The sequence below is a fragment of the Procambarus clarkii genome, chromosome 15, assembly GCF_040958095.1.
Source record: "Procambarus clarkii isolate CNS0578487 chromosome 15, FALCON_Pclarkii_2.0, whole genome shotgun sequence".
Classification (NCBI taxonomy): domain Eukaryota; kingdom Metazoa; phylum Arthropoda; class Malacostraca; order Decapoda; family Cambaridae; genus Procambarus; species Procambarus clarkii.
In genome coordinates, this window is record NC_091164.1 from 9,700,733 (window position 1) to 9,713,660 (window position 12,928).

The window sequence follows — 12,928 nt, forward strand, 5'->3', positions numbered from 1 at the left end:
TTAAAATATCATACATGCTTCTTATTGGATAAGCTAAGCATATAAATAAACAAAGCTGTGAACAAAACACATTTACTAAAAAACATTTTTACCATGATAGCAAATAGCAAAATCTATTTTTTATTTAAGAAAGCAAGCTAGCAGAAATAATATTGCTATAAAAGGTACAAAAAACTGACAGCACTACTATACACAAATAATGCTAAGTCACAAATAGTAGATTTATATCCAGTATATCTTTTCCCAAATTCAAAGGAAGTTAAAATACGCAAATTCTTACCACCGCACAAAAACAAAATAAAAAATAACTGTTACGAAATTCTACCCTAAAAGAAGAAAAACTGCACTGTAATAATTCTCACCTGCACTTCCTTGCATACTTGAAAACTATAAATTTTAAGCTAACATTATTGTATTGAAGAAAGTTGAGTACTGTACTGTACTACTGTACTGTGAGTACTGTACTGTACTGCAGTACAGTACAGTAGTACTGTACAGTAAAGTACTGTGCTGCAGTAGGCTGTAGACATGTAGAACGCAATGAACCCAAACTGTTTACAATTGCCTAAAAACTGTTCAACATTCACCAATATTATTAGATGTGTAAACAGTTAAACCTTCTTTAACATTAAGTTTGTTACATATTAAAATGTTGATATTCTTATACCAGAAGTGTAATATAGAAAACTGAACAAATTGTTCTTGAAAATCTATCGTGTTTAAACACTTGTAATCTACCAAGTTCCAGAAAAAAAGATGGGATATATTAAAGTGAAAAATCCAAGATATTTACCTACATATAACTAATAATTCCTACAATCATAATTTTTTTAACACGTTTCAGTAATATAATAGTTTCTTTCCTTCATTTTAATATTCACACGTACAATGAATACATTTTCTTCCAAATTCACTGATCACTGTTTTCAGGTTCATGCCTCCTCCTCTTCTCCTCTTACATCCTCTCCATACAAAAAGCACACATCTTACCCAAAAATTATTTTCCCCATTCATATATGCTCAGTTCCCATAGGCTTAACACTTTCACACACCACAAAGCACCTAGGCCTCAGATACAATGCAGAATAATTGAAGTCTCACAATCAAAACACTCACAGTTCATTACAGAAATTATGAAACACTATGCTAAACAATCAAATGACAAGTGGCACTAGACTTTCACTGGCGGAAAAAATAACACAAAACTCCACTAGAGTCAATGATGAAGATGCAAGCATCAGAGAAAAATGGGCAATAACTGGACCAAGTGCCAAAAAAAATGTGCACATAAGCACACCTTTCACAGGGTTCTAGTAATTATCAAAAGAAGATATTAAGCCAGGAGGACTACTGTATGTAGCAACATGTCACAGTGTTCAGAAGCACATTTCCTCAAGAAAATGTCAGAAAATAGTGTTATTCTGCTGACAAAAATAATATTAATAGATTTCTGTGAAATGCCTGAAAACTTTGTCCCTATCAAAGCAGATTTGATAAATCTTACAGATTAGAGCTGGAAACAAATTCTCATTAATAATGGGGACCTTTAACAACCCTCTGGCTTCCTGTTCCTATCAAAGACACTAGAGATGGAGGGGCCTTGGGTAAATTTAGGTGAATTTTAGATGAAACTTGCATCTCTAATAAAGCTTCCTCTCTACTATGTGTTCCATCTATTTAAAATTCATCCAAAGGATATTATCTACAACAAAGAGAAATAAATGACAAGTAAATGCCAAATTGGATAAATTTCACACTATGAAAATCAAAAAAAGATTAAAACATTATGGAGGATGAAAAAAAATTTCCTGACAACTTCACTACCCACCGACATGATATAACACGAGACAAAATCCTCTTTTATCATGTCTTGCTACTGTAATTCCCAGATCATTCTCAAAATGTAACAAACATCTAATTTGTACACGTTTGACCAAAAACATATGAACCTGCACAGACCCACCTAATCTAATCTATCAAGACAAATGCTCATTGGTCCAAGAAAGTGCATATTTTTTATATTTTTATTTCCACTATAACCATTTAATTTGTATGCTTGTGTCAAAAGCCGACAAATATAGACTGATTTAATGCATGGACAGGTTGATTCATTAACTGAAATAGTGCCAAAGCACACCAAAAATGTTCTGAAATAAACATTTCAACCTATATAGACTTATCATTTTAATTCATGAACACTTCAACGTGCAGGCCAGTATGAGCATTAATGATAATGTACAGCACAATACAATGCCATTATGGCATAAATGCTGCCCATAATGAGCAGATTTCTTCAAAATTTAAGTCGGTATATACTGCAAAACAATTTGATGATAAAGCCACATGGAAAAACTTATCACTGCTACAAATGAAAGTACTGTATACCAAACCTCAGCTATTGTTACTCAAGGAGATCACTTATATGCTATTAATAATGTTTTATTGTTTGATTTACAGGCTTTACAAATACTGTACTGTACTTAGTAGCTAAATGTAAAAGTCTATAAATACAACTTTCGTGCAAAATATACAATTACCCAAACTTACAAATCCTTGTTATTCTTCTACTAATAATAGATTTATAAAAAAGGTGGGTAACACCCTATTAAAGCTTGTCAAGAGTATTAAAATACATATAGTGAAATCATGACTTGCACAACTTCACAAAACATCTCCAGACATAGCTGGCAAATGATACTTGCCTAATTAATTACTACTGTTCTTGTGCAATTATTAAATTTTGTTGCTTTTTTTGTAATGGCTGAGTTAGATTATCTTTTCTTTTGAGATGTACATTAAGAATTGCTTTCACAATATTTCCATTTATTGCTTGTATGATTAAATCTTACCATTTCAAAATTAAATAGTAATTTACACAATTAAATAGTAATTTACACAAAGTAAACAAACAAGAATTTACCTGCATATGGTTTTCTTGTTTACAACTTTATGGGTAAATTGCTAACAAATGAAAATCTATATTATTTCTAAAGTAAGTAAAGAGTTTGTTTACACACTTATAAAATATGTAGCACTGGGTACTATTTATATATTTATTAGATTCATCTGAATGTAATTTCTGATATTAATTAGATGTAATCAAGTTTACAAAATGGATACATATCCACCGAATTTAGTTTGTATGGTTTTGATGCAATCCAAGATAAAAAGTTAACAAAAAAAGAAAGAAAAAATATAAGAACGTATCAGACAAACATTATTTGTCTGCCCTAATGTCCCTGAATCAAGTACTGTACTCCAAAACTTTTTATTTGTAAATTGCAGCTACTTATTTATTTTTTACATATTTTTACTTTACCAGTAAGTAAAAATAATGGTACAGTATTTGTTAATGTGGCTGATAACTGAAATTATATTCAAGAATTTCTGGGTGGTCTCTCTCTGAGCTATGATGGGTGCTTTCTCTGCCTAGTGAAAATCCACAGCATGGACCATACGAACTCTCTAGCTGTGATGAAGCAGCCCATCCTCCTGTTTTGGTAGTACTTATAGTAACGATGAGGACCATAGTATATATATACCGACGTACGACGAAATTAAAAAGTAGAAATTGGCACTATTGAGTTGGATAAACCGGAAAACTATTTTTTTACTTGTATTGCTTTAACAAACTAAACTAACCTAACCTTCATATGCCTAATACATGATATCTGAGATCTAATATAGTACATATGAGTGCTGTACTAGGCCTAGGAATATTTAAGTAAGTTTTTTTAACTTCTATTTTTATATAGAATTCCTTACTAGTCAGTATACTACTATCTAAAAGCTATGTACGTACAAATTCGTGACTACTGACTATTGTCACATTAGGTATTATCAAAACAGGAGGATGGGTTGGATGAAGAGAGATTCCTGCACGTCTGAATGGGAATTCCTTTTATGTGCTGTAATGTACTGTTCTTTGAAGTAAGTGACTAGAAAAGACATTTCAACAATTAAATAGAAGCATGTTCCCAAGTATTATTTGGTGAATTATGCAAGAAAATATAATTCACGGGTATAAGCATGTTGACTATGTATTGAAAATATCAATTATAGCTAATACATAATTTTCAACCAAAAGTTAATTCAACAGTTTTGGAAATAGAACAAAATTTGAGCTGACTAGCAGAGAAGCATGAAGTATAAATTAAATGGTTATAATCGATTAATAACTTTGCAAAGTGCAGAATAGATTTTCAGTTCTTTTGCAAACAAAGCCAAATCAAGTTAAACAAACAGAGACGGTCACGTCATATTTCCTACACGTAATCTCTCTTCATATTTCCTACACGTAATCTCTCTTATAAGTCACAAAGGCATACAAGTGAAGACATGCTTCTTTCATTCATGAAGAAACTCTTTATATTGCTACAGTATACTAATTTTTATTGAATACAGTAATTAACATAATTGGAATTTGTTCATGTACATTTATCAGAATTACTGATATTCACTTAGCACTGTATTTTTTTTTATTAGTATTATTACCAATTTGTTTTGAACCTGGTGCATTAGCCATTAAAAAATGTAATTACAATTTCTGAATAAAATTTGTGTAGAGCCTTGCTTAATATACATCACATCTGTTTAACAGCTCACCACACGGTAAAGCTTTTCATAGTCCATTTTCCTTCACTTGTGCTCAGGTAAACAATTAATCATTCATTTTGTCAGAGATAGGCAGCCTGTGTTAGGCAGCCTAACATACATGTTAGGCTTACATCAAGGTCTGCCACAAACCCCCCCCCCCCCACCTCCTCCAAGATCAAACTCCTGATCCTTCCCAGGATGCAACACCAGAACAAGCTGACTAACTCCTGGCTACCTATTTACTGATAGGTGAACAGAGGCATTAGGTAACAGGAAATGTGCCCAATCATTTCTGTCCTAAATGGGATTTGAACCTGGAATTCTCAAGTGTGAGTTGAGAATGAACCCTACTGTGCTACTGAGACCCTTTACACACATGTCAAAATGGTTTAGTGGTTAATGTTTTAAGAAACATTCTGAACTACACCACACTGCCATAGGCTAATATGAGGGAAATGACATACTGAATATATGTTAAAAAAAATCACTTTTTACAGTAAGCGATTTTAAAAACTCATTCCTGTTTGGAACTAATATATAATCAATGCAAAGCAAAAATGTTAAGCCATTGTTCAATCTTAAAGAGCAAAACTAATTTTAACAAGGTTTTTGCCACATTTAAAATTTGACTTGTTACAATTTTGCTAGAAATAAGATACTGTACATACACAGCATATTACTAAAATAATTAACAATTAAATAATTTAAAAACTTAACATGAAAATAGTAAATAATCTATAATTTATTAAAGCTACTAAAGGCATAACCCACTTTCTCATGCTATTATATTTGTTACAAATTTTCTCTGCATCCTGACTGTCTGTATGTTTCATTGGTGCTGTCTCTCATCTGCAGTCTGACTGATGCTGCCTCCTGTCCACAGTCTGACCAACTATGTCATTTAAGTCTAACCGATGCTTTTCCCTGTTTACAGTCTGTCCGACATTGTCTCCTGTTTGTTGCATGACTAATTCTGTCTTCTGCCTACAGTCTGATCAATTACACCTCCTGTCTGCAGTCTGACAGATGGTCTTTCCTGTCTAGTAGATGCTGTCTGTAGTCTGACAGTCTGCTATATAACAAATGCTTTCTCCCATTCAACATTTATTGACCTCCCTAACAACAAATTAACAAATGTGTGCTCGTGTTAAGCTCACACATACCCACTCACACTATGGGATTCCTGACCACACACAGAAACATCAGATTCATAAATATGAAGACAAAACTGACATTAGTGGCTTTGCAAGAATGTGCCATTTAGTCTCCAGCATATGTACAGTACTTTCACAACCCAATTATCTTGTGTATATAAATAAATACACTGTAATCCACGTCTATTTTAAAATGTGGATTTCAATGTTTATTCCAATTCTTCAATGATTGTAACAGTACAATCATTGACAAATTTCATGAGCCTTCCATCCATACTAGCATAAGCCCTTATACTACTCCAATTGTTACGTGCAATTCTTTTTTTTCCTTTTGTTAACTATTTTTAGTCAAGCACACCTCGTTACAGTAGCACTTTTCAATAGCTGTGCAGGTCAGGGGGTTAACGATCTTGATATGCTTCTTATGAATGACCATGAGTCTTCAATTTATGAGATTATTGATACATGTAGATGTTAATTTAAAGCAATAAAATATTGTAAAATTAAAAAAAATTTTTTTTGGAGAATATGAGGAAATAGGGTAACTCAAATTTTCTAGAATAATTGCTTAACCAATTACTTCGTTTGTACTTTTCTGTTTTCATGACAAGAATGATATGCTCTTAGTTATGAGCTCCTGCCCAAAGGAATAATAATAATGACAGCTCATATTCACGTAATAATGAAAAGCTGTTTTCGCTTGATGAATTACAAACAAAATTAATTTGACAAATTTTGTAGTATCTCTGTCAACCACTTGCATGTGTTTAGTTTAAAAAAAAATTTTTAATGCACTTAATTAATTAACTATAGTAACAACTAAACTAAAATATTTAAACAAATCATAATTTTGTGGAATTTTATAATACTGTAGTGCCAATTATCATAATTTCAAGACTATCAAACAGTTTTTTTTAGCATTAAACACAGTTATTACACAAGTCCATCACAGCCACTGTTCACTTAGTTTCATCCACTCGTCATGAGTTAGTACATGTTAGTAAACAGTGTGGTGTTAAACATAGAGGTCGTGCATGAGAAGGATATACCTTGGGCCAGGGGGACGAAGTGTGCCGTTAACCATGCCTCCATCTGGGCTTCTTGCCCCAGTTACATCACCCAAATTGTCCTGAAAATGAGAATAAAACTAGTTTACTTTCCTCAAAAATATTGTAAAATAGTTTCCAGAGCTATTATCTCTGGCAGCTCTGGTGAGTATGTGCAGTATCACCGCAGAGTCAGACACTCTGACATTCTAGTACTGGGGTCACAAGGAACATTTCAAGCAGTCCTGCTGGATTGAAATATGCTGATAGCAGTGAGATATTTTAGGCTGCAGTTAGATGCTATCTTCATTGCTATGAAGGTTTTATTTCAATTTTGCTTTCCTCTCCTCACAGTGGAGATCTGTTCTCATCAAATTATACTCACCTAATTGTGCTTATGGGGGCTGAGCTTCTGATCTTTAATCCCACCTCTCAATGTTAATCAATTGGTAATTACCTAAGAGTAATTACAGGATAAGAGCTATGCTTGTGGTGTCCCATCTTCCCAGTACTCTTTGTCAAATAGCGCTTTGAAACTACTGACGGTTTTGGCCTCCACCATCTTTTCACTTAACTTGTTTCAACCATCTATCACTGTTTGTGAAAGTGAATTTTCAAGTATTTTTTAGCAACTCTGTTCAGTTAGCTTAAATCTGTGACCTCTAGTTCTTGAAGTTCCAAGTCTCAATAATTCTTCATAACAATTGTGTCAATTCCCATAACTATTTTGTATATAGTGATCACATTGCCTCTATTTCTTCTATCTTCGAGCTTTGGCATATTTTATGCCTCTAACCTCTCCTCATAGTTCTTGTCTTTCAGTTCCAGAAGCCATTTAGTTCCATGTCTTTTCACCTTTACCAGTTTATTGAGGTGCTTCTTAAGATATGGGCAACATACAACTGCTGCATAATACAACTTTGGTCTCACAAAGGTTGTGAACAATTTCTTTAGTATCTCACCATCCATATATTTAAAAACAATTCTGAAATTGGAAGGTGTAGCACAGGCTCCTTGCAACATGGTCTTTATGTGGTCCTCAGGTGACAGTTTTCTGTCTAGAACCAACCCTAGATCTCTCTCTCTCTCTCTTTCTCTCTATCCGAATTCCTTTAACTATTTCCATAATTTGTAGGTTGTGTGTGTGGCCTATTTTCAGCCTATTCCATAATGTGGCATTTATTCACATTAAATTCCATTTGCCAAGTGCTGCTCCATACACTTATTTTGTCCAAATCTTCTTAAAGAGCATGACAATCGTCTAAGTTTTTAACTTCCATAGTATCTTGGCATTATCAGCAAACATGTTCATGTAATTCTGTATTATTTTTGGTAGAAAATTTATATAGATAATGAACATTATTGATGCAAGAACTGAACCTGTGGTATTCCACTAGTGACATTTCACCAGTCTGATATATTTGCTCTGATTACTGTCCTCCTTTTTGTGTCAGAAAATTATTCATCCATGTTAGAAGCCTCCCTGCCACTCCTCCAGTATGTTCCACTTTCCAAAACAACCTTTAAAGTGGGACTCTGTCAAAACCCTCTTTTAGTTCCAGATAAATGCAATCAACCCAACTATTTATTTCCTGTAAAATCTCTATGGCTCTGTCATAGAAACTAAGTAGATTTGTTACACAGGATCTTCCTAATTGAAAACCATACTGTGTCTGTTATTATATTTCTCTCCGGGTGTTCTACCCATTTGGTCTTAATTATTTTTTCCAATATTTAGACTACTACACTTGGTAACGATACAGGTCTATAATTAAGAGGGGCCTTCCCTGCTGTCACTTTTGTAGATTAAAAGCATGTTAGCATTTTTCTTCTTTAACAGGTGGGGTACAGAAACAGATGATTGCCGACTCCTGTTAGCAGGCTGCGAGCTTTTCCTTCCCTTAGCTCATGGTAAGCCTTACCTACTAGTTTCCCTGGAACACGACCTGCCAATCATTTAACAACAAAGTACCCAATCACTGCTAGGTGAAGAGAAGCATACAGTTAAGGACTGGCACCTGGTCAATCCTTTCCTACCAGGATGCGAACCTAGGCCAAATCGCCAGCAAAGTATGGGCCAAGTGTGTTACCATATATCTGCCAAAAAGTTCTTGAGCCATTTGGGCTCTTATCATATCTACATTTGAAACTGTGTATGGAGTCTGCCTCCACCACATCACTTCTGTGTAATAATTTCGGTGATTGACTTCACTGGTCGTATGTGTTCCCTGTCATGTGCATTTAAATAAATATAAGTTAATGCTCACAAAGTCTTAAAGTGCCAGCCAATGGGCCATTATGTGTTCAGGTCTGTTCTAGTTTTGTAAGACCCACCGAGAGTGTCAGGGTGTTAGCTTTTAATCATCTCCCCACGGGTGATCAGTTCTGTGACTTCTTGGCCTAAAGGCCAAATGTCTACTATTCATCAATTTCCCAACATTCAACACCCACTACTTAACAGCAGTACCCTCCTGGAAGGTTATGTTATACTGTATTTTTGGTGCCCAGGTAATTATGATTTCTGGTGCCCAGAAATCAAGTAAGTTGATTTCTGTATTAAAGAGCTACTAATATAGTCCCTTCAGGAAAAAAGCCAATTGTGCTCGACTGTTCCCAAAAATTATGTATAGTTCTGTCCCCTAGTGGCAGTCTGTAACAGTGAACAGGAAAGCTAACTGAAAGTTAGTGAGAACATTTTATTTGGCCATGAGACGAGTTAAAAAGGCTTTGAATTTGCATGAATAAACCTCCTATTGAAGGTGGATTGTATGTTCCTCAGCGATTTCCATTCACCTTTTACAACCCTGCAGGGTTTGCTCAAAAGGTTCCCTGTGACTCCAGTGTCAGAATATCATACTGCCTGGCAATGCAAGATTCCCTCCTACAAACACACCAGATTATACCTTACGGAGCAGCCAAATAAATCTGCTCAGAATGGGGCTTTTCATATAACTTATTTTTTCATTAAATTCTTAATAATAAAATTATGACAGCTGTGGTAACAACTTATTTTCATTGTACTACACTAATTTGTAATTTTCCATTACAACAAAGATATATTGCACTAAGTCAACTCAACTTAAATATGAATTAGTACCAACCTTATGACTGGCTTTGGGTAATGTATTGGTCTTGCCTGCAGGCGAGGGAGTGTATGGTGGAGGTGGAGATTCACCATCAGCTGGAGGAGTAGCCTTGCGATCACTTGAGTTGCTGGTGAAATGGACACTTGGTTACATTTCAAAAGGCAAATTCTTCTACTGTCTTTGTGATTAAAAACAGGCAAAGGAAAAATAATTAAGGCAGTTTGGACCAGCCACCATCGACATGTGAGAAACAAGATATTGCACAAATCCACAAGGGCCGTGACGAGGATTTGTTCATTTGATGCATCACGTTAGTGTGATCTCTGTGTGTAAAGATATTGTACAGTTTATGGAAACATTGGGAGAAGACATAAAATGCTAGTCAACAGGAGGAAATTTTTACCAGGCAGCAGCAGGACAGAATATCAACAAAGTACTGTACCAAAGAAATATATTAACTAGACTGGAGTATCTCTACAGAGGGCACACGTCATTACCGAGAGAAGGCTTGACTTTACAGAAAGCAAGTTGTGTCTGATGAACCTGATACAGTTCTATGACAGGGTCACCAAGACAAGGCAGACATGAGAGAAGGATGGGTGGTTAGAATCTTCTTAGACTGCCAGAAAGCTTATGACACTGTAGTAAAAGGTTGTATTTATTGTACCTGACTGGAGTTATTGTTGTACCTGACGGATGCTCACTTGACTGTTATTGTTTGGTGACTGGTAGATCAGCTGTAACTCACATGTATATAGGATGGTATAATGCACTCCTATTTTCTGTTTATTTTAGCTTTAGTTGATATGCAGTTTGCTCATCGTTATAGTGAATAGAAAGTGCTTAAACTGTATATATGTATTGTATATTATAAGGCTTGGTATTATTGCAGGATGTAACTGTACTGTAATTATTTGATCAATAAAGCCACAAGTCTGGCAAAGCATTTGATTACCTCAGACACTCTCCCTATAATAGACTGGTGCACAAAATGCAGAAGCAGCCTGGAATAACTGGCAAGGTATTAAACTAGATACTAGAGTAAAATGTACCTAACACAGACCAGTCACAGTGACAGGTGTCAAAGTGAAGGGAAGTAGTAAACAAGGTCTCTCAGGGCCTGTTCCTGATATATATGGCAAGCAAATGACCCATCTTGTACCCCCTAAGAGATAATATCTTGCATGACTATTTGCAGATGATGCAAAATAAATGAGAAGGTAAAGGAATGAAGACTACATAGTACTACTGAACAAAAGAACCTACACAGGCTGCAAGCTTGGATAATAAATTACTTCTAGATTTCAATCCCAGCAATATTGAAGCAACTAAATTTTGGAGTGTAGCTAGGAGGCAAGAAGGATGATACAGACTATGAAAAATGCAGCTGCAAGGGTAAAAAAAAGAAGACAATGGAATTAGGCAAAGAATTAGGCAAGATGTGCAAAGATAGGGATGACCTTTAGAAACCTAAGCAAGGAATCGTTAAGAACATTATAATATTATACTTAGCGTTTGACAAGCCAATTCTATCATGTGTAGCACTAGCAAAAAAAAAAAAAATATCCAAAAAGTTGTTATGAGACTAATACCAGTGATAATTAAGCCAGTTAAACAATGATGACAGACTAGAAGAACTCAACCTAACTGCACTGGTCTTCATGTACTGTTAGACCAAGTTATGAACTGCCTTGGTCAGGAATATGGTGAAAAAGTGTGTAAGCACAATGGCAAAGATTGGTTTGTTTGGATGTATGTATAACATACATTTGCATATATTAACATTTGTACTAGCACAGCCTGGTGAGCAATATAATAAAATAATTATTCAAACTTTCAATCAACAAATATATTTACTGTACCAACCTTTTAGAACGTCGTGGACTTTTGTGTCGTTTCGTCTTTGGAGAGGTGTATTTAATCTTGATGGTTTTAGCAGTTTCTACCTTGGTATACGGAATCTCCTTTAACTCTGCCTCTGATAGGCCTTGTGTCTTCTGAAGATCAAATTCCAGGTGTCGCCGAAGCTCATCTGGCAGTCGCGTATTTTTTGCTTCAGAGGGAGACCGTGATCGAGACCTATGGAAGAAGTACAGCACTGGTAGTTAAAAATTCTATCATTATCAATGTGTGTCTACACAGACTTCAAAGACTACATTATCAAAATAAAAAAGGTTATAAAAATTGTCATCCACACACTTCCGTGGAAGTAAACATTCCATTCACCTGGGCTCTAGGAGACTCGAACCAAAAATTCCAGTTTGGCAGCAGGATAGTGCTTCTGGAAACTTTCCTTATTAAGGCTACTCAATAGCTCGGTCGATAGAGATTCGGCCTCACACACACATGGGGTACACTGTTCGAGTCCCCTAGAGCCCAAGCGAATAGAAAATAACTTATCATGAATCTAAAGTAAAACCAATAAAGATCAACTCAAATATTAAACCATACCTATGTTTCCTGTGTCGTTTTTTGTTGGAGTGCTGGTGATGGTGGGAGTCTGCTTCTGTATCTACACCTGAGGGCTGATAACCACTTTTGTGAGAAAGGTCACGCACAGTGGCTGTACTGCCTCGGACCTGTACCTCCCCTGCCTGTACCTGTGCCCACTGGGTCTCGCTGTTTACCATGCTGCCACCAGACCTTAAATTACAAGGTATTTGTTATGCAGTACTGTTTTTCATAACAGTTCAGTTCACTATAAGACATTTAATTTGTGATAAATAACCTTAATAGACATATACACATGCACACTTTAAAACATTACAAAGTATTTATGTATCAATCAACATGCACATTTGCTATTACAGTAGTTTCTGTCTTGCCACAAAGCTTGAACCTGCAATCCTCAGTTCTGAGCCGATGGTTTAGTCCACTGTGAAACAGGACCCTCTGTCTACAATTACCTAAGTGTAGCTACAGAATGAGAGCTATGCTCATAGTGTCCTAACTTCCCTATAATCTATCACATGACACTTTGAAACTACGAATTGTTTTGGTATCCATTGACTTTTCACTTACTGTATATTGATTGTTTGTGTAATTA

General features: G+C 35.3%; 1 protein-coding gene across 13 annotated transcripts in view; it reads right to left on the reverse strand.

The window, feature by feature from the left end:
• LOC123761441 (band 4.1-like protein 4) overlaps positions 1-12,928 on the reverse strand; it is an 817,171-nt gene that overhangs the window by 14,162 nt on the left and 790,081 nt on the right. For all 13 annotated transcript variants that reach the window (XR_011228615.1, XM_069324962.1, XM_069324958.1 and 10 more), the window contains 4 exons: positions 12,334-12,525; positions 11,749-11,961; positions 9,898-10,009; positions 6,800-6,879 (listed from right to left, as the gene is read on the reverse strand). Coding sequence is in view for 12 of the 13 variants with exons in the window: in XM_069324962.1 (XP_069181063.1) it covers positions 6,800-6,879; positions 9,898-10,009; positions 11,749-11,961; positions 12,334-12,525 (597 nt within the window). In the remaining variant the exon portion in view is untranslated. The remainder of the gene's footprint in view (positions 1-6,799; positions 6,880-9,897; positions 10,010-11,748; positions 11,962-12,333; positions 12,526-12,928) is intronic.